Here is a 22,146-nt window from a genome sequence, read left to right on the forward strand (position 1 = left end):
CAAAACCAAACAATTAGCCAAGATCTAAAAGCTCTGTAAAGAGGACAGGACTGTGGTGACAATTCTCTATGGGTTTGTCACCAGAAGTGACCACTTTCACATTACACCTAGTTATTTAATCTATTGTTAGTATAAAAATATGAATTAGTGCAGCTTTAAATATTTGTTAAATGAAAAAAGGGGTATTTTCGGACCCAGTCTTAAGCAATTTTAACTCAATAACCAATGCACAAGGCGCTAATGCCATTTTAACTCCCTCCTTGCCATCTCTCCCCCCTCCAATCCACTTTGAAGACTATAAAAACAGTACAGGGAAGAGATTTCAGTTTCCTTTTAAAGTGACTCACTGGTTTACTTATTGGCTATCCATCACAGGCATCCATATTGCTGTGTCAAGACTCTGACAGGTACAGAGTGAGATATTCTTTGTGCTTACCCATTATAATGCATCACAAGGAGGAAGAGGAGGAGGAGGAGGAGGAGGAGGAAGGGGGGGGCGGTGTTTGTGTTTTGCTTTCATAATGAAATGACATTAGAGTGGGGTGATCAGATGTGATGTAATATTCACTCTGACAGATTACTAATCTACAACACCACATAAAAGCCCATCAAAAGACGGTTGGTGCAGCTCATACAGCGGCATGCTGCAGGGATAATTCAGAGAGTGTGTGTGAGTGTGTGGGTATTCAAAGTTATCATACTTAAGCCCTTTTGTGTCCCAGTATCCAAAACAACTCTAATTGCACCTTGGCAACAAAGGCCAAAATGCAGCGTGAAACGACAAGGAGACAAAGAGAGAGAAAAAGAAGAAGGTGCGGGAGGAAATTACAAGAGAGGCAGACAGATAGAGAGAGTGTGAAAAGGCCAGGCAGGGACAGAAAGAAAGGGGGCAGTCCTGTGGCTCATTAACCTGGGGGTGTTGAAAGAAAAGAGAGAAGGAAACACTCACTTTCAAATGAGCAGAGTCATAATGGAGACAATGACCCAACGGAGGAAGGAGGGAGGGAGGAGAGTGAGAAGAAAACAAGGGAGGGAAGGGAGGGAAATACAGAAAATAAGAGCGAGAGATATAAAGAAAATGGAGTAAAGGCAAATCTACGGGCCATGGCGATAAATAAAATGCAAGGCGACAGAGATTCCTCCTGCAATATCACAAAAACACAAATACTTTTGGGGTCCTGTTGCTCTAACCTCAACCCCGAGGAGCAGTTATTTAGGTCAGTGGGGTCTCAGTAGTGTTTTTTTTTCTTTTTTCTTTTACTAATGAGCCAGTAGGAGATGAGCAGGGATCAGTAGCACCCCCAGCCAGCAGTAAGAGCCTTAGTCAGGCTTTGGACGAAGCTGTTAGCTGAGAGACGAGGTGCCTGTGGCTGGAGCTTGAACCCGCAGGCTCTGGAAACATGGCTAGCGTGCCATACAGGGGATCATCTGTGGCCCTTTCTCCAATTCTTTATCTGCCTGCTTCTGTCACCAGCAATCAGCCGACCTGTACATCCACATGTCTTTTTGGTCCTCGTCTTGTCTGTCCGTCCAGCAGTCTGTCTCTTAAATTCTCTTGTTCTTTCTCTGCTGGGGAAAGTTCATTTCAATCCTAAAACGCTTGATGAGATGTGTTCTCGGGGCCCCAGTGATTATGCCACAGCCGATATAAAGCGCAGCGGTGTTGCTAATGAACAAGATTTTTTTTTTTTTTATGATTACAGAAAAGAAAGGCAATCAAAAAGCAGTTTCGGGGTAATCAAACAGCTGCTTCGCACGTCTTGTCTCAGGCTTTCATTTGCTTTGTTCATGCCGGTAGAAGGTTTTCACCAGCCTCGGATGACCCCAGCCCAGGACTAGTTTCCTCCAGATTGGGCTTGCCCACTCACCCTTACTATCAACAAACAAACAAACAAGCTGAACAATGACAACTGTAAGCAATGCAAACAAACCCCCACACCTGGGAAATCTAAACTTCCCCAAAGCACCGAGAAAAAAAACGTTATATTTCAACAGAGTTCAGAAGATTAGACAATTAACTGATCAAGCAACATAAAATATTCAGCAACTATTTTGATTCGGATTAATAGTTAAAACAGAAACACCAGAAACATTCTCTTCTTTCATTAATTGTCAGGCTTTTCTCTTTCTGTCTGTTTTATAACATTTGATGATACAACTGAACGTCTCTGAGTTCTGTAGTGCTGGTTGGACAGAGAATTTTAAGACGTCATCTTGGGTTTTAGGGACGTGTGATGAGCATTAATGACTATTTTCTGACATTTTATAGACTTAACCGATGAATTTAGAAAATAATAGTTTGATTAATCACTAATTAAAATGATTGTTGGGTTATCAGCAGTGGCTCTGCAGGCCTAAAACTGGCAATTAACATCATCTATTTACACAGGCTTAATTCAAATGAAGATGAATGGCAAGATAATGATGATTTTAAATGCATATGTGCATTCCTCTAAAAGACTGTAATGTGGATGAGCAAATATTGTATAAGTCAACATTTTTTAAGCAGTTGAAATACTTGTGTTATCTTCTGTCACACCATTTCCCAGAGTGTGATGGACCCTGATTCTCACACCCCAGTTCTCTTAATGTGCTAAGTCATTTTTATTTCAAGTGCACAGACATGTCATGAATGAAATCAAATCAACTTGAAAATGTAAAGGCACACAGTGCATAAAGACCTGTGCAGCACAATCAGAAAAACAGCAAATATGTGAGCACAAGCAGACATAAGACACACACATAACGTCCCACAAAGCAAATAAGGAAGCAGTCAGTCACTATTACTATAACTTTCACACAATCTTAGCTCTGTCTGCTCTTACACCTGTGCGACACTTGTTCATTTGGAGAGTAAACACTTCAGCGCTCGGTAGGTAGAGTCATTTTGCAGAGTGAAAGTACTTACTCTGTGTCAGAGTGGTAGGTGAAGCACTCTGGGAGGTAGAGGTCGACTAAATCCATGAGCACTCTGCCACCATGCTCCGAAGAGGAGACAAATGTTGTGTCCGGGGGAGCGTCTGTTCCTGTCTGACTGCTCTTCTCTTTATCTTTTTTTTTTTAATACACTGTATCTTTCACTGCTCTGTTTGTCACTTTCTCTTTATTCTGCCTCTAAACTTTGTCTCCATCTACTGCCCTTGTGTCACACTCTCAGCTCCTCTCATTGTCCCTGTGTCTGTCTTCCTGTCACTCACACTTCTCACCAACAGCCGCCGGCCACTGGATGCCTTTGAAGTCCTGACTGTGGTGACTGTAGCTGGCTGTGTACGACAAGGGTCTCCAAGCAAAGCTGGCCCTCATGAATACTCAGCCACATCATTTGAATGGCCTTCCCCCCCCCCAACGCTGAGCTGGCAGCTGATTGGCTGTCCTCTGAGCCAATGAGAGCCAGCCTCTCACTGGGGCAGGTGGGTATGACAATGGAGGATGTGGTATTTCTCACAGCTTTTATTTCTTAGAAAGAACTTTATATAGAAATGTGGAAGGTGAGTTATTAGTTAATAGCAGCAGTATTTATATTATAGTGGCTGAGGACAAAAAGGACAAATAATTACCTGTGTGTGCATGTGAATATTCAAAACACATCTATCTATGATACACAGTTGAATGATCTTAATGAGAATCAGTAATAAATGGTATTTATTAAGGAAAGACTTCTGGTTCAGCTTCTTAAATGTGAAAGTAGGAAGGGAATTTTACTGTTTTATATTATTGTATTGTGTTACTTTTGAGTATTTTTTACTATGCTCTGACATTTTATAGACAAAATAATTAATCAATTGATTGAAAATACAATCAATTTAATTAATTAATCGATCATTTATTTTGTTGTAGCATTACTCAGATTAGTAAAAACAAGTGTTGGAAAATAATGCAAATAATGTTGAAATGCTGAATATAATAAGCGGAAAACTCCAACACAAGTCGATGCCATGTCTCAAGAAAAATCTGCATCTTTCCACACACACGGACACATACGCACATATGTTGGTAACCAAGTTTTAACTGACTTACTGCCACAGTACCTTTATCTGATCTAATGAGCTATGGCTATATGCCATAAGTGATGCTTTTCGTCTTTCCTCCACAACACACGTGCATGAGATGCGCAGTAAGCAGTGCTTGGCACTCAATAAAGGTTAAAAGGGCAGAAGCTATAGTGTGGTGGACGGAAACAAGAGCACACAGGGAAACACAACAAACTGTGCCTTTGGTACCTTTGGTACCTTTTCCAAATGTCCAAATTCATATTTTCTTTGACTTGTATTGTCGGTGTAGCATTTTCATATGTTGTATTTTGCATCCAAAATGTGTAAGATGCATCCATTTTGATCCCATGAAGTGCTACTTGAAGTTGCATTGTATAATTTAACCTGTTTAATAACAGTAATAAAACAGTAATTAAGCTAATCTGCCCACTAATGAATACTGTCATCTCTCCAGTGAGAGTAAGGTTACAATAAGCAGCCTGGGGTTAGATTAGTCTTATGCAACCTGTTGTCACTACGTCCTAATCCACTTAAAAGACTGACACGCACGTGAGCCATGTCAACAAAAAATCCCTCTTTATGAAGACACAAAAACACACACTTTTTGTACACACAGAAAACAAGCCTCGCTATGTGGAGATACAATGTTGAGCCTTTGTTCTGGACTCGTGGGTCAAATTTGAATCATGATGGTTTACCCTGAGGTCCGAACATGTCACTGTGTGGCGTGAATAAACATCTTCTTTCCACATTGTTCCAGTTCTTTCCGAATTAATATATTAAACAATATCGGGTTGGTGCAGCAATGAAACATTGTCCATCAGTGTACAAACACAGAAACATGCGGTTCAGTATCTTCAGTTTTCAAAGGAACATAATGTAATAATAAATACGTTTTCCTGTTGACTTCTGTGACTCACTTAAACAAAGAACAAGTATCTGAAAATTCAACCTGTGTCTACGGTGATGGAAAAAATACCATTTCCAGATATTGCAGCATCGAACATGTATCAGCTATAAGGCAGTTTGGTATTTGTAAACCTTTCTGCTCTTTTTATGTCAGTCTCGGGCCTGTCTCTTCCTCTCTCGTCGTCATGACGTTGTGCTCTGAGCTGAACCTTCACCGATCTCCACAGGAATGAAATCACCTGCACTAATCTGTTGCTCAGATAAAGGCCAGACAGCAGACTGCATGGAGTAGGCCTTATCTCATTATGCACCACATGAAACAGCTCGCCAACAAAAAACGCACACCGCATTAAAGCAGCCACACACACACAGACACGCTACATGTGTAAACAAACATATGAACGCAAACACAAAGGAGAAGGTAGACATATAAAAACCCATAAAAGATAAAGAGAGTGTGATTTCTAATGTTAGATAATTTTATCTCAACCATAAAATACAAAAAGCCAGACACTGAGTGCTACTATCGTATCAAATCTCATATCAAAAAGTTAATGTATCACATAAAACATTATCTACACTGAGAAATAATCTTTTATAAACCATTTAGGAAACTGAATGTTGACGTTAAAGCGAAGTGGCTCTTATCTCTCGGTGGCTTTTAGTTTGGCAACTGCCATCAATGGATTCTTTATTCGCTCAAACAAAGCTGAGGAGTTTTTCACATATACAAGCGCAGGTGGAAATTAAAACCGAGATTAACCTTTTTTTTTTTTTTATCAATGGTTGATATTTTCCTTGGCACCAGCTGAGTGGTCTTGAGTCGCACCACAACAATAGTAAGACACACTTGAGTCAAGCCAGAGTGGCGTCAAGTGAACCACTTAAAGGGCAGAACGCGTAGTTTATTTATTCTGATAATTTCCTCATTACTGTTTGTACTGCTGTACAAAAGCTGTTTGTTTCACTTTGCAGAGGCTCTGTCAGAGTTTGATGTAGTTTGAGGTAACCTAAATAGAAAGGTTACAGGTTTGCTAAATCCTACACACTGGACCTTTAATTTGTCCAATACATTGGATCATAGCCAAATTCCTAATGATATGACTGCTTAAATTACATGCTTAATGTCAGCATGTTAACATTGTCATTGTGAGCATGTTAGCTTTAATCTCAAAGCACTGCTGTGCCTGTAAACATCATCACAGAGCTGCTAGAATAGCTGTGGACTTGTAGTCTTGTTTTATTCGAGCACTGATTAAAACAGTCATCAGTCAACAATCCTTGTTTTGTCCACATAACAGTCCCCAAACTCAACTGTATTTAAAATAATACAAAGCAGAGAAAAGCAGTAAATTGCCATATCTGAACAGCTTTTTTTGTCCTGCAGTTTTTGACATGTTGCCTTTAACAGTTCTGTTACTACTCTTGATACATTTTCTGTATTGTGTATCCAGTATCTACTTTTGGACTAAACAACACATTTTCTGGGATTCTATATAAAGGAAAGCTAGACTGATAAATCATCCGTACCAATATATCAGCCAATAGCTTACAGCAGACACAGTTTATTGGTATTATTGGTATGTTGGGCAACAGTAACAAGAAATCACAGGACAGAAATGGCAAAAATATGTTTTTAATAATTTGGAAACAGTGCCACCAGAGAACACTGATTGAGGTTTATTTTTAAACCATAAAATGCCTATTTTTTTAATTAATAGATAGATGGTTGTCAAAAAGTTAGTTTTTATGTAAAAAGCTGATATATCACATTAATATCAGTACTGGCCTCAAAAATCAGTTGTGCTATAAAGGAGTCGTATAGACACTAAACCCTTCTGCTGCATGAAAAATGTATTTAAGTAAAATAAAATATATAAAGGCACAAAAAGGCAACTTGTACAGTTCAGATGAAATAAAAACCATGTCAACTTTAAACAAACAAAAGCGTCAAAAACCACAGAAGACGAATGACAAGTAAAGTGAACAGAGAGGACAATGACACGAAGCAAAGCAAAATCCAGGCGTAACAAGAAATGGAAACAAGTGAAATGCAGCAAATGAAACTGAACACGCAAGGCTGCAGTTAAACATCAAAAAAATATTTGTACACTGGTGAGGCTGAGCCGAAGACAGGAGCTCGATAGCTGCTCCGGAGGGACGCTGCCTGTAACAGAGCACCCAGCTGCCAGCTATTGACCCCACACACCAGATGCATCCCGTTTTCTCTGAAGAAATGGAAAAGTAGAAGTGAAGCAGACACCCTCACGTGTGTGTGTGTGTGTGTGTGTGTGTGTGTGTGTGTGTGTGTGTGTGTGTGTGTGTGTGTGTGTGTGTGTCTGTATGTGTTCACCCCTTTTCTCCTCATCCCTAAACTCACAGCCACCAAATCTCAGCCTGCAGGGACAGCTGTCAGATTGACTTCCAAAACTGGGTAGTAACTCTGCAACTCTAACCCCCACCATGCACGCAAACACACACAAACACACACACACACACACACACACACACACACACACACACACACACACACACACACACACACACACACACACATTAGCATGAGCCCTCAGATCTGGTGAGTGTAATCTGCTTAGTTTATGCCTGACTCACAGTCATCCATCAATTACTGAGACAGAGGGAAAGACTATTGACACTGTGTGCAAACACCATTGTCTCGCTGCACCAACACAGTACCGCTTAGACACTTAAATGGTTTACAAAAGGAGAGGGGGGAGGTAGCGGAGGGAAGAAAAAGGGGAGAAGGAGAAAAGGAAGAAGAAAAATGAGATGAAGAACATGAATGATATAAATGGAGGGAAAAAGCTTTGTGCTATATGCATGCTTTACAGTGTCTTTAAATAGATGAATGGGAGGGAAATGATATGTAAAATGATGGACTGACTGACAGATGAGCACTTGGAATAGGATCAGTTTCACTGTATTGATCTCTATTGCACTGTACAGAGATCAGAGGTCACAATCACACACACACACACACACACACACACACACACACACACACACACACACACACACACACACACACACACACACACACACATCCATGCCAGAAACCTTAGAAAGCCTCTGGGAGAAACTTAAAGCAACGTAACCATAGAAATGTCACTTAGAGCTGCTGGGACCTGCTGCTGCTATCCTCAGAGGGTCAATGGTCTTCAAATGGTTTTCACTTATCTGGAGATCCTATGGTCCCGCTGGGGAGGAAGTGAGTCAGTGCTGGGAAACATGTATGCACAGGAAGGCAGGCAGGGTTTCACTAGGACTAATTTGGGATCATTTTATGAATATTTGAGACTAAATGCAGTAAAAACTCCTGAAATATAGGCTCTTATAATTGGTGTGCATACCCTAATAAGTTAGGGGCTGGACTGCCCCCTAGTGGGCATATTTATTTGACAGCAGCTTTTTACCTTTCTTGAATTGACCACAAACCTGATAAGGGTTGATTATTTAAAACACTGTTAGGGACTGTAATGGAGCTCTAATGTGACTGAAGTTTAAACAGTTTATCCTAATTATGGAGCGTGTACATTGCATTGTTTCCCGTCGTCCAGTCATTGTGCCAAGTCGTCTTCTGGCAGGAAGTTTGTAGGGCGATTATGTAACCAGGCCTCTCCTAACAACTTTATTTTATTTATTACCACAGCACCCCTTCATATTCTCAACAAGCAGTTTTGGATTTACAGGTCAGCTTCTGGTCTCCAGCATTAGCCTTAGCTTGCCCTGTCAGTTTCTCAGTGTGCTGTCAGTTTGTCTTCGTGGTGCAGAGGAGGTTTGTGGTCCACGTCCAGCAAGCGCTTGGAGGCACCTGTTTCAATATTTTTCATGTGTTTTGCATGTTATTTATTTATTCTAGTTCTCTGTAATTTTTGCTGTATACTCTGTACGTTTAACATATAATGCATTTCTGTCACTGCTGAAAGAGGGACCCCTCCTCTTTTGCTCTTTCCGATTAATTCCATTTAATTTTTCCCCTTAAAAAGGTTTTACTTAAGTTAGCCTTTCAAACCAAATTTGTGATTTGCAGTGGTGGGAGTGAAGTTCACTTGAGTATTGCTATTTTCTGCTATGTTGTGCTTCTAAACCACTTCAGTTCAGAGGGAGATATTGTTCTTATGACTCCACTTTTTATGTCTGGCAGCTGCAGTTAAGTTGCATATTAAAATGTTACGTGAAAAATATATAATAAGCTCGTAAAATGCAATTTAGTGTTAAGAATTAAACCAGTGGTTCCCAACTTTATTGACTTGTGACAATTATTCTCTAAAATTGACAGATGGTTCCACTTAAATCACAGTTTGTGGCCCAAAGACATACAATTATTTAATAATTCACAAAACAAGAGAGTCCACTGCTATGCTCTGTGAGGCTGTACTGTACTTTCAGTTCAATATAACATCGTCATGCCAACATGTTCATAGAAACAATAAAAACACGTAGATGTTTAGTAAGTATGATGCTTATACTTAAAGCTAAGTTGCTGCAGTCCATCCTCTGGGGAACATGAATGCCTGTATCAAATGTCAGGGCAATCCATTTGATAGTTGTTGAGATATTAACAAGTGTGGTCGACTGGCCGACCGACATTGCCACTCCTAGAGCCGCTAGTATGGCTAAAAACATTAAGTAATTGACACAAATGTTTATAATAGGAATAAAGATTTGCATAGCAACACATGACCCAACCCCTCAGATTTATCTTGTGACCCTTCGGAGGGGCTTGACCCCTGCGTTGGAAAGCACTGGACACAACTACCAACTGTATATGAAGTAGTTAAAATCAGCTCCACCTCAACCTGATACAACAGTAAATTGTGGCTTTCACATTGTTACATCAGTATTATTATAATAAATATTCATTTATCCGTCATAAGGGACATTTTTCTGCAGAACCAGTACTTTTAATTTGGAGAATGTGTGATCCTGATGTGTGGTTTTGATCTGTATAAATAAAATTTACTTTAATTGAACAAATGTGGTTCATACACGTGCTTTTTCTCAAGTTAACCCCCTGCTACACACACACACACCTTGTTCCCAGACCTGTCTTAGGTGAGGAGCCACCGGTGCGGGTGCAACACACACAGAAACCTGGAAGTCAGCACCACACACTGCTGATGTCAGGAACTATTATACACACTTTCACATAATCGCACACACACACGCCAAAAAAAATAAAAAAACGCACACAGTCTATCTCATCATATCACTTTTATCTCCACAGGTGGCAAATTTACCCCTCTGGCTCATTGTCAGCATGTCTACAATAAACACATCAACACAGACATACACAGAGAATAAAAGAGCTATCCTGACGTTTGTTTAAAAAAAAAGTCTACACAGCTTTATGTATTCACCTTCCGGCTCCTTTCTACCCATCCATCCAGAGCCAGCCCTCTAACGTGGCCTAACACATTCTGTCAGCAGCTCCACAGGTGAGCCAGTCTCAGCTCACGACGCTGTCTCACACCACGGAGAGAGCTAACGCCAATACTTGCCTATCTTTCTCTGATTCCTTTACCTCCTTCCCTTCTTCTTTCTAATCCTTCACACTGTGTTGCCGTGCCTTCCTTCTGTCCACGACTCCCTCCTGTCCTCCCTCATCTGATCACACAAATGCACCCAGGGGCACTGCTGGGACTTCTTTGCTTTTCAGGCAAAATGTGACACCAGGCCCATTGCCTCACAGCTCTGCCGCCCCCCCTCCCTCCCTCAACCATCCCTGCCTTCCCCCCCAGCCTACACCACCCTTCTCTAGGCTTTGGGGGTCTTCTTGTAGTAACCCCACCTTCCGGTCATCCCTTGCAGCCAGTTAGCCCTCTCAGCACAGCCCACTGATTCCTGGCCACGCCAAGGTACACCAGTCAAAATGTAATTTTCTGCAAGATTACACATGATAATGACTCGCTTTGGAGGGTCGCCATAAATGATGACTTCCAATTATAGATGCATAACTATCGATCTGTCAACAGAAGCAGTGGGAAAGAAGGGGGGGGGGAGAGGGGAGCGGGGACAGAGCTGTAGAGATGTACAGTAATGTTGTGTTTCCTGACATCTTTCTTGACGCCACACACACACACACACACACACACACACACACACAGAAAGACACACTGGACGCTGCCGCAGAAACACACACTGAATTGCTGAACAATTGCTGAACTGCAAACAAAGTCCTACATAGGTTGAAAAGCAAGTAGTGATGGGAGCCAATAAAAAGCCTGAGAGATGAGTTCACCTGGGAGCAGAGTAGACCTTCACCTGGCCACACACACACACACACATCTGTTTCCATTCAAACACCACACTGGACTGTTTCTGAGCAGACGGGGAACAAAAATACATTTACTGCAATTAAAAGAAGCCTGCTGCGTCTACTTCTTCCCTTTTGGCTCATCTTATTGCTTTTGCTTAGTACTCACTGTCAGGTTCATCCACTGGCTGGATGGCTGGTCCTCCGCTCTACAGCTGCAGTCAGTCAGTCAGTCAGTCTCAAGGACAAACGCTCCAGCTCTCCTTGCCTCCGGTCTCTGTAGCTCAGCGATGCAGCAGCGCGCACACACACACACAAATACATAAACACACACACTCCCCCTCTCCTTCTCTTCTCTCCTCTCTGATCCAGTGCTGAGTTTACCTACCTACCTGCCTAGCTTGCTCGCAGAGGGAGTCCTGAGAGAGTGTGTCAGACAGAAAGTGTGTGTAAGAGAAAGGGTGGTGAGGGGGAGCAGGCTGTGGGAGGGTGTGCGGGGGGGGGGGGGGACAGCCAGCGCTCCCTTATATGCAGAGGGAGGGGGTGAGTAGAAGGGAGGGTAGAGGACACACAGCGCTCCAGTATTCCCATAGATACAGAGGAGGGATTTCTATTGCAGCCTTGCAAAGATGGGAGAGAGGGAGAGAAAAGAGGGAGGGAGACAGTGTGAGAGAGAGAGAGAGAAAGAGAGAGAGAGCATCATGTTTCAGTGATGTTGAGTCAGCATGTGAATGTGATGCATGTGTTGATAGAGTTGGAACTATTTAGAGGGCACGTTGTTATGGGAAGTTATGGATTAAAGCTCTCTTCAAAAAAAGGAGCCGTGAATGCGTTTGTGCACGTGCTGTCTGAAAAACATAAAGCCTAGAAAGTTCTCCTGGTTTCATCAGTGGATGTCATGATGAGAGTGAGAGGCTTGAATGTTGATGTACAGCCATGAATCGGCTCCATTTACAATGGACTGATGATTTGACTGTGAAAAACTACATTCAAACAGTCAAAGAAAGTCTCAGTTAGCAGCTGGAAGTTCTTTGCCTGCCCAAAATACTGACAATTTGATTGATGATTGATTTATAACAGGTTTATCAGCATTGACGTAAATCTTGTTGAGCACTGTCATGTATATTTTTTAGATGTTCAACAAACCAGGCGAGAACTTTAAATCCAGTGTGCTTGCTCAATGTCCAAGTCTCGAGCATTTTTTTTTTTTTTCAGGTAAGTCAAGTCACAGCCCTTTATTCTGTCAAATGAAGTTGAGTCCACATCTCTAGGTACAAACATGGCGGCTCAATGTGGTAGGTACAAAAACACAAGCAGACACTAATGAAAGCATGCCTCTGAATAGAATATATTCCATTTCTACCAATAGATCCTCCTAAATGTTACACACTGGAAATGTATGTGGTGCTTAAATAAATATCTGCCAATATGTGATTATTGTATATTTTTAACTTTTAAATTGTGATATCAATATTTGCTTAAAAATGCAGCTGTGATCAGGCTCTAGTAAAAACAAAATGCAATTAGGTTTAAACCACCTGATGAAATGGAGGGGGGGGTTGGCCTCATAGGACAATTACTACCACATAGTTTAGGCAGTCTCTGAGTTTAATATTTGTTTGTGTCACTGAGAGCTCATCTCACACTTTTCTGAACAGCCCATGTGGGGTAAAGCCATCCATCTGCTGCTCAATAGTTACAACAATGGAGTGCAGGAAACAAATATTGTTACAGTACAACTTCCCACACAATTTTTCATTGATAATTTCATTTTTTTTTTTTTTTTTTTTTTTTAGACTTTAATCTCTCTACCTGCACTTACAATGATCTGTTTTCAGGACAATCTATGGTTGCAGGTAAGCTATAATACCCAACAGCCTAAATAAATGCAAGAAAAAAATATCACAATTAAGTAAATGACACTGGGTCTAAAACCAATTTTAAATATGTAATTAAACTTCCTCCATTTTTTAATGTAGGTAAAGGCCGTGCATAGTCACACACGTTTTCACCTCTGTCTGATTCGACCTCAGGTCTGTACTCACCCTCAGTCCTGATCAGGCTGATTGAGTGAAAACACCTGTGAACATAGGCTACCTTTATATATGTATGACAACAATTCTCTGCATTTCATGGGAATTTCCAACCTGTATTGAAACACTGAAATTCTTGTCACAATCATATAACCATTTTGTTATATACTGTCAAGAGATGGTTAGGATGGTTAAATACTGCAGTATGCAGTACAAACATATGTTAGGAGAAATTACCTAAACAAAACTTGGTAAAATAGGACAGTCGAGCAAGTCGTTGGCAAAACTTTACCTCACGTGTCCAAACGTGTTTTCTTAGTAAACATTCGGCTGCACATGCATACATAGCGGTGCTAAATGAAGGGAAAATTGTGGGTTTGATTTTTATCGGTTTTGTTTTTGGATAGATAAAAACATTCTGATGACATGACTTCTTCCATTAAACCAACATTAAAATGGATGGGAAAGCCATCCAGATAGTCCAACACACATCCATACAGTGTACCCGAACTTCATTACATAAAAAAAAAAAAGTAACCTAAATTGAGGTATGGCCTAATATAGTCTTTGATTCCAAAATTCTTGTGCAATATTGGATAAAACCATTTATCATTAATTCAACCAAACGCGCTTACTGAAAAAAAAAAAAAAAAAATACACACCATCATTTGCGCATTCGGTATATGGTCAGAATTACCCCAGTTTTCCTGCCTGTGACAATAGCATCTGAGGTAACGGGGCTGAGGCAGCATGCCAGCTTAACACACTAACAATGAGGCATCAATGTCATTTATTTTCTCCAACATGGAGTGTCTTGAGTGGACATGTTTTCAGACTTTTCTCCAGCTCCATTTCAGTCATTCACTTTTTTTGTGGGAACAATCTGTGTGGATACCCCATGCTTCTTGAAGTTTCCCCAATATGGGAAAGTTTCTCTTTCATCACAGACTGTTGCTAGGACAAGCCTTATTCCTTCCCTTCTTACGACTCTTATCCTGGATTATTGTGAACCGGTTTTTATTGTTCATTGCACTGAGAAGCATTTCCTGTCCCTCACACTCATAGTTCTTGGGGCGTCTTGTCCCAGCATGCTTCAGGTTCAGGATTCGAAAACCAGGTGTTCAGTTGAAACCTAGACCTGTGCCTTTGGGTCTTTGCGTGGCCCGGATGGGTTCGGTGATGCCCCGGCCCTCTGGACCCAGGCCCATCCCCGGGCTCCAGCCCATGGTCTGCAACATGCGGCTCCCCATGTTGGTGTCAGGGATGGGAGGCGCGTTCTCCCCAACTAATCCTGAAAAAGAGAGGTCACAGGTGAGAAGAGAGGAAGATTTCAACAGCTTGTTTGTAAGCGTACATATCTATTTCTAACATTTACAGAGACAAATGTGTCAAGAGGAACACAATTATCATCATCATCATCATCAATAATAAAAGGCAATAATAATAATAATAATATGAATGCTCATTAGCAGCAACTGTCAACTATAAAGGTCTGACAAGCAGCTCTTTGAAACGTGAGCTTTGAAAACAGCAAGATAATTCATAGAGCTTTAAAATGGCCAACTGCAGATGCATTAGTCAAATCCAAACTTATTAAAATACTATGTTAACAATGGCACACGGCAGTCATACACAAGCTAACATTTGGCTCTAGAAACTTGTGAGCGTGAAGTGATTTATCCATCATGTAAGTTGCAGGTCTAGTAGCAGTGTTTGTAATTTCAAAGCTAAAAGGCTCTTGTCTCGTCTACCTTCTGTTAGAAACGCCAGTAAAGCTTGTTGCACGAAGGCCCTCCACCAGTGACATCACCACTCTATTAAAATTGTTAAGCTACTAATTTAATAATGTAATTAACTTAGCCACATTTCCAGGTTTGTAACGCAACCACGTCTATGTCTAACAGACAGTGGTCATTTTGTCCTCGCCCTTCCTGGAAGTTCACGGCCCAGTCACAGACACCGACCCATTCCCCTTTTTAATCCCGTCTTTATTTGTATGAAGCACAGGGCAAAGCCGCTCGCTCATTTACACGCATGACTGTTGAGTCCCAGGTGGGTTCAAGCCAAATTGTCAGGATGTGAATTTGGCAGGCCCTCGCCACCCTGCTGCGAGGTCGACACCTGCTGTTCCTGAGCGCCGCACCTGTGTCTGGAGCAGGTATCAAATGTGCCTGCTATTTGCAACGCATCACTGATTGTGTCACTTTGGAAAATAAATATTCAGAAGTCTATAATACATGAAATTAACATTTGCCTGCTGCCCAAGCGTTGATTAGAGCTTTCACTATTTTTTTCCCCCTTGCTGTTTAGTTTAGCTTTTTATTGCCTGCCCACTCCCTCTAGCTCCTGTTCTCATATTTTCACCTAGCAACACGTATTTGTATATTGAGTCAGGGGTTAAATAGAGGCAGTGTACCCACAACAGGCAGCAAGCAGAATCTTGTAATGTCTTTAGCTGGTGCTCAAAATATATTATTATAAGAGTTTGACCTAACAGCATTACACTTTGATACCTTGCCTTCCTAGCTAAGCATCAACTGGCCCAGAGGTAAGGAGAGTGGTTTGGATGGGGTGGGGGTGGTGTACACTAGTGTTACTGGCTAAGAGCTAATCCAGTATCTCTGCTCTGACAGCATGACCAGCCAGTTGACTCTTGTCCAACAAAGCTTAGGAGGAAAGGGGGTTAAGAGCTAAAGCAGGGTTTAATAACGAGAGAGGAGAAGAGAGGGAGAGCACTATGAAGGATGAGGGACTCCCTTCCCTCAATTAATTCCTTTAAAAATGTGTAGCAAAACCCTCACTTTTTCATCCCATTCCCTTGTGTTTACATCAGTGTCTGTGCCAGACAGAAGGCAATGAGGAAAGCAGGCTGGTGAACATACTGAGCTCAACCAAGAGGGGGAGGAAAACAAGTGAGAAAGTAAGAGCCAAAAATACAATAAAAGGGCCAGTTGGTAAAAAGTGCCAGATGGTGTGTGAGGTGTAGCTAGGTGTGCATCCAATACCTGAGGGGGCGGTGGAACCGAGGGGGGCTGCTTTTCGCCTCCGCTTGACATCCCCTGTACATAGAGAGCCGAGGTGCCCGCTGGTCTGTCTGCAAAACCGGCCAAGCAAGACCAAAATATGGGAGCATTAGTTTTACTTCACACAGCACTACAGAAAGTATTATTATTCATTTGAAAAACACTATTAAACATTGTGAAACCAATACAGCAGAGACAAAAGCAGGTACTAAAGGAAATGAATCTGAGTTGGGGTCATAAATCATTGGTGCTTTAAGTTAAACCGTTGTTCTCACCTGCTGGCTGTTTTTACTGAACAGCTTCTCCGATGCCCTCTGTCTGACCGTGGGTCCCAATGCAACTAAAGTGGCAGTGAAGAAAAGAGAAGGAAAGAAAAGGAAAAACAAATGTTCAAGCAGTTAGAGTAAGTAATCCCTTCTTATTTAACACCAACCACACTGGGTCCTTGTAATAGACCAAAATCTACACTTTGGATTTCTGCTTATCAACCCACTTGAAAAGGGGATAAAATAAAAACATGGCTAACCTGTGCATGTTCTCTCCTCGAGCCCGAGCTGAACCAAGGCCTGTTGGAGATATAATGGTGTCATTCGGGCCCTCAAATCCCCATTAAGGCAGCGTTCCAGAGACAAAAAGTAAACTACTATTCATCATCATTTATTGCTGAAAGTGAATTGTTGGCCCTTGTCCACCATAAAAACCTTTACAGAAATCCAAGAACCCTTTTAGACTTTAACTTGAGAACATGACTTGCATTTGGACCGCAGGAAGTTCCAGGTTAATAACTTCAATTAATTAATCTGCAAAAATGGTGACAAATGTTGTATATATAATATATAATAGTCCAAAACTCCCTACAAGACTGATCTTGCATGTCATGTCTAGTGTCAAACAATGTGTCTATACAGTGTATGCGGTTATGTGTTTTCAGTTCACTTTATATTGTGTTGATACCAATTTAAGGCTATATTAACTTATGGTTTTGGTTTATCTAACCTTGCTCTCTGCAAACTAATAGTGTGTACTAGAGACTTTTCTAGTGCAACCACTTTATTTCATAAAGGAAATTGCAACTTAAGGTGCAAACATAAGAACTGATTACTAAGAAAATATATATGAACAACAACAACAGGAAAATACACAGTGAAAAAAAAAGATAACAGAACAGAACTTAATGGTAATTTTAAAAAGATGGGGACTCACTCATGGGCGTCCTGGCTTTGTCTGCCCAGTCTGTCATTGAAGCCTTGGCTGGAGCTGCCCTGCAGCCCCGCCTCAGACGCCTGCTGGTTTCCATGGAGACGACTGAGCCTGGCCTGGAACCCTAAGAAACACAGTGCGGGTTTGTTAGCAATAATTATTGAAATGATATGGTTAGTTTCATAATTTTAACATTCAAGGGCAGCAGGCAGTTTATACTGGATGAAAGGCAACTGAGCCCAATATGTCCTTCCAATCTTGATGTGATACCGCACAAGGCAGGGATATCAGTGAGTGGGGGAAAGGAAGATTTGATTAAAGAGAGGCACAGGATTGCTCAAAATGATCATATATGTATTATTTGTAGTTACAGTTGTTTTTTTCTTTGAAGTACTGCTTGCTAAAGCCATAGGTAGTAAGTGTATTCCCTATATTTACTATACAACAACACTTTGTAGCCAGGCTCTATACTGCCTCGATTTCTGTCTGTGGAAAGTGTTTGCCTCCTACTGGTCATAAATAAGATTGCAACAACATTGTGAAATGTAGCTAATAGCACATTTCCATTGGCCCCCAAAACGTGTAGGATTATATTGTAAAACATAACTATATTAATACCTGTTGTTTTATTTACATTTAATTTCAAAGTGTGTGACAAGCCACCTTCAGAACATCTATTTCAAGTGTATCTGAGTTTCCAGCCTACCTCTCTGTGCTCCAGGGCTCATGAGAGGGAAGGATCCAGTGAGGATACTGTTGAAGACAGGGTCAGCTAGGTCCAGCTCCTCTGGTCCCGTCTCCCTCTCCCACCAGGGAACCACTCCTGCTATCCCACACGCACCTCCGGGCCCTGAACCGGAGCCCGGCTCACCGTCATAGAACCAGTCACTCTGCTCATCGTCACCTGGAAAAGAGAGGACGGAGGCAGAAAGGGTCACCTCATGATCATGCTACAGATGTATTCATGATATATTTCCTCAACATCTATGTAACACTGTCTAACATTGTTTGGTTGGAAAACCGTGGCGTCCAGGACTGACAAAGGCTACATACACACAGTGGCTACACCTGTATGAAACAACTGATGTAACAAAAAAAATGTAGCAACTAGACTTAAAATGACAACACAACCAGAACAAAGGCATAGCAATCATTATCAGGCCAAAAACATACAAAAATGAGACCCCTGTCATCTCTTAATTACATTTAACACTGTTAAAACCGCAAGCTGAAAACACTTCTGTGGGTATCAATGGGCATCAAGCAGAGCCTTGCACAGCTGCTTAGAGGAACCCATGGTTGGTGAGTGTTTGCACAAGGTTCGAAGAGTCAGAGTATTTGAAATTGGCACCAGCTGACGTTTCCTAATAACAAATGTTCACATGCCTCAGGCCTAATGTGCTGATGAAGGTCTGAGACAGAGAATCAGACTGCAGAACAAGTTGCCCTTTTTTTGTGCATATGTAACAATTGTGTTGTTTTTACATATTTTTAATTTTCCAACATACTGTATACCTGCTGTGTAGACTTGTTTTGAGTTAGACCAATGATCTTAAAGAAGTATTCCAGTATGTACCTTGCCTCCCCTCATCATTGGTGTAAAGACCTCCATCACTGCTGTTACTGACACTGCTGGTCTCACTGAAAAGGAAGGAGAAGACGACAGCAATTTAAAAAACAGATTAAAAGATTTTTTTATGCCAAACAACAAGTCAATAAGAAGTATATTCCAGTCTAATAGAAGAAAAACTAGTTAAAATTAAACTTTTTTTTATACCATATAAATGTTTTGTTTTTTTTACAGACCCCTTTTTCCATTCAACAATAGAAGCCAGGGTTTTTAAAATGTCACATGTTGCCTTAACACAAGTAGTCTAAAATTGGCTAAATTAATAATATATTTGCAAAATTCTGATCAAAGAATAAATAATATAGATAGTAAGAGTGGCCAAAAATGCCATGCCTGTGTCTGGTATTTGACTGTTTTAGATACTAAATAGAACAGACACATTTCTGTCAAAACAAAGAAGTGGAGAAGAAGAAGTTTGATACCCAACCCTACAGAGTTACCTTACCTGTTGGTCTACAGTGTCTCAAACACACACATAAATACATTACACAGAAGCAGAGACAGAGGAGTTGCAACCTCTGGAAACACAGGGCATAAAAGTAAAGTGAAAACACTAACCACCTGTCACTCATGTCCTCATCTGAGCCTTTCTGTTCCTCCAACTCCATCTTGTCCTTGCACCCTTCCGTTGGAGAAGAAATGGGATCCTCGCTCTCCACCACCACCCCCTCATCTGTTGCCTCCATTCCCAGCCTGTGGGTAGCCAGTTTCCTCTTCTTCACCCTGTTTTTCCCTCCCCCTGGCCCTACCAGTCCAACTGCACAGAGCTCCATGGCGCCTCTGCCCTCACTTGCACCCAGTCTGTGCGGCCTGCTGCCAACACGGGCCTTGGGGACAGGTGGGGGCCCTAGCATGGTGGAAGAGGGTGGTTCTGGTTCTACAGGCGGGTCTACAGCCATACGTTTGACCTTACGTCTCCGTCTAAGGCTGCGAGTTCCCTCTGCGGAGCCCAAGACACCCAAGTCATCCGGCCAAAGCGGCCTCTTGCTTCGTCCTGTGTCAGCTGTTAGGAGGGTGCGCCGTTTGGGGCCAAGTTGTTCATCTGAGTCACTGTTGTCACGGGCATGGCTGTTGGCAGCAGACACTCCCCCTGTGCTGGCACGGTAGTCCTGCAACAAACGTCATGTTATGTGGTAAATAGCAGACTGTGATTCTGATGCTAAATTTAGAAACTTGAGGATGTTAATTAGGCCAGAGCGATATCTGAGTGAGGATCAATTTACTTAACACTGAAAACAAGATGGTAACGAAGAAAGACCACTGCCACTTAAAATGCAAAGAATATGCACTCAGGGGTCAATTCCTACTTCATGTGGGGACCAACAGATTACAATTACCGAAGGATCAGACCAGATTAAGGTTTCACTGCTCTTGGAACAGTGTGGAATATCTATTAAGATAAAGGGAGCAAGCTGTATCAGCAGCCTGGTTCCAGATCTCTTAATTATTGCACCCACTGTTTTTACAGTGATTCACATTCACGTAACCATTCAAATTCCATTTCAAATTATTAAAAGAAAAAATTAAGTGAAACAAAATGACAATTCAACTTAAGAAACCATATGAGTTTACTATTTACTAAGGCTGAAGGTAACAGTAGAACAGGAAAAGGAAAGAATAGGGTGAGCATGTTTTTTTGCTCAAGGACCTTTCAGTTGGTTTGTTGACACATTTTTTTCCCTCCTGAAAGATCCTGTGTAAAGAAAGGCCTGTGTGTAAACCATTGAATCATGGTTGGGTGCGGTGACGGAGGACACAGCAACTCACCTTATGTTCTTCCACACTGGACTCTGAACCCTCACTGAGGTGGCCCGTCTCCCAAGGCGGGTGCGGGTTGTCCGAGCGGCGTTTTCTACCCCTCCGCTTCCGAGCCTGTCTCTTCAGCAGGCAGCCCACGGCCAGTGCATGGTCTCCTCCATCACCGAAACCACCACGGGCAGCTTGCTCAGAGCTCTCCTCCAGTGCTGACACCAGGTCATGGACTAGCTCGTCCATCGTCCGGCGAAAGTGCCTGAGAGAGGGGGGAGGTGGGGGAGAAAGGGGGGATACTAGGCAGTGAGCAGTGTGTGCAGGAGAGCGATGGGTATTATTGGATACTTGGTAGGCCGTATAAAATCTGTGTGTGTATGTAAGCTTGATTTATATTGCCATCGGTGGAGGAAGCGACGGACAAATAATGTGTCAATCATTGTCCAATCAGACCTAAATCCACGCGCCGCAGCGTCGAGCTGGCAAACTGACATCAACGGTAACTACGGGTGCAGCTATGACGCTCACTCACATTAGCCAGATAATTATTCACATTTTACACATTATCTTCTTTTTATTTTGTATTTTTGTCGAGTAAAAGTTGGATGTTAAAACCCAATGAGTTTTTCGCGTAACTTACTACTTATGTTAGCAAATCACTCACTGAGTTGAGAGCCTGCGACGCCGTTCACAAACTCCTCGTCAATAAGCGCTGACATTAAACTCTGCTTTAAGTTAGCTTTTTTATTAGCTTCCCGAGCTAGCGTAACGTTGTCTTTCTAGCGACCTAAGTAAACTACAACAGACGTTAAACTGCCAGTAAAGATAACTATATACCATTAATACCCAATATATCACAGAGTGGTGGTTACAACGACTGTCGTCGGTAAATAAACAACAAAGAAACCCTTTGATACTCAGATTAGCTTTGCTGCTAGCCAGTTAGCATGGCTAGCTTTAGCTCTTTAGCCGGCTGATTCACGAGAGAGTGGAGTGGACGTGAACAATATGTTACGTGATTTCAAAGACCACCTACCAGCCGGTTCCCGCTTTGCCGATGGTTTTTAGATTAGCTGCACGGAACATTAAAGCCGCCAAATGCCAGATACCTTTAGCCAGAAACAACGGACAAACATTTACAGACCACAGACACCATCCTGACACAAAAGCTGACGATCCGCTGGCTGGATCGATACCCGACAACGGGAGGAGGAGACCGTGAAAGCAGCAGGAGGTGTTATGCTGCCTTCAGGTGCTGCCGAAAATTAACTTTGTGACACGAGAACGCAGCAGTAATAATTATTAACAGTTAATAATAATGGGTCTTGGTATT

At 41.9% G+C, this 22,146-nt stretch overlaps 2 protein-coding genes across 4 annotated transcripts in view; both read right to left on the minus strand.

Annotated features, from left to right (window-relative positions):
- The window catches only part of LOC127367895 (estrogen-related receptor gamma), a 29,617-nt gene extending 17,964 nt beyond the window's left edge, over positions 1-11,653 (minus strand). The window contains exon 1 of one of the 2 annotated variants that reach the window (XM_051408135.1): positions 11,348-11,653. Coding sequence is in view for 1 of the 2 variants with exons in the window: in XM_051408134.1 (XP_051264094.1) it covers positions 2,909-2,964 (56 nt within the window). In the remaining variant the exon portion in view is untranslated. Of the gene's footprint in view, positions 1-2,908; positions 3,292-11,347 lie in introns of those variants that run through there. The other variant, XM_051408134.1, reaches the window with a different exon arrangement.
- A 1,115-nt stretch (positions 11,654-12,768) lies between these two features.
- Positions 12,769-22,020, minus strand: gpatch2 (G patch domain containing 2). Of its 2 annotated transcripts, none has more exons than XM_051408130.1 (10): positions 21,850-22,020; positions 20,832-21,075; positions 19,626-20,173; positions 19,011-19,075; positions 18,141-18,338; positions 17,438-17,558; positions 16,761-16,800; positions 16,510-16,574; positions 16,217-16,305; positions 12,769-14,502 (listed from the first exon to the last, which is right to left on the minus strand). In XM_051408130.1, the coding sequence occupies exons 1-10, from the start codon at positions 21,897-21,899 to the stop codon at positions 14,333-14,335; spliced, it is 1,590 nt and encodes a 529-aa protein (XP_051264090.1). In that variant the 5' UTR covers positions 21,900-22,020; the 3' UTR covers positions 12,769-14,332. The 2 variants fall into 2 exon arrangements, with proteins under 2 accessions (XP_051264090.1, XP_051264089.1); XM_051408129.1 differs by having other exon boundaries at positions 19,623-20,173.
- Positions 22,021-22,146: the final 126 nt, after the last annotated feature.

The sequence above is a fragment of the Dicentrarchus labrax genome, unplaced genomic scaffold (genome assembly GCF_905237075.1).
Source record: "Dicentrarchus labrax unplaced genomic scaffold, dlabrax2021, whole genome shotgun sequence".
In the NCBI taxonomy this organism is placed as follows: domain Eukaryota; kingdom Metazoa; phylum Chordata; class Actinopteri; family Moronidae; genus Dicentrarchus; species Dicentrarchus labrax.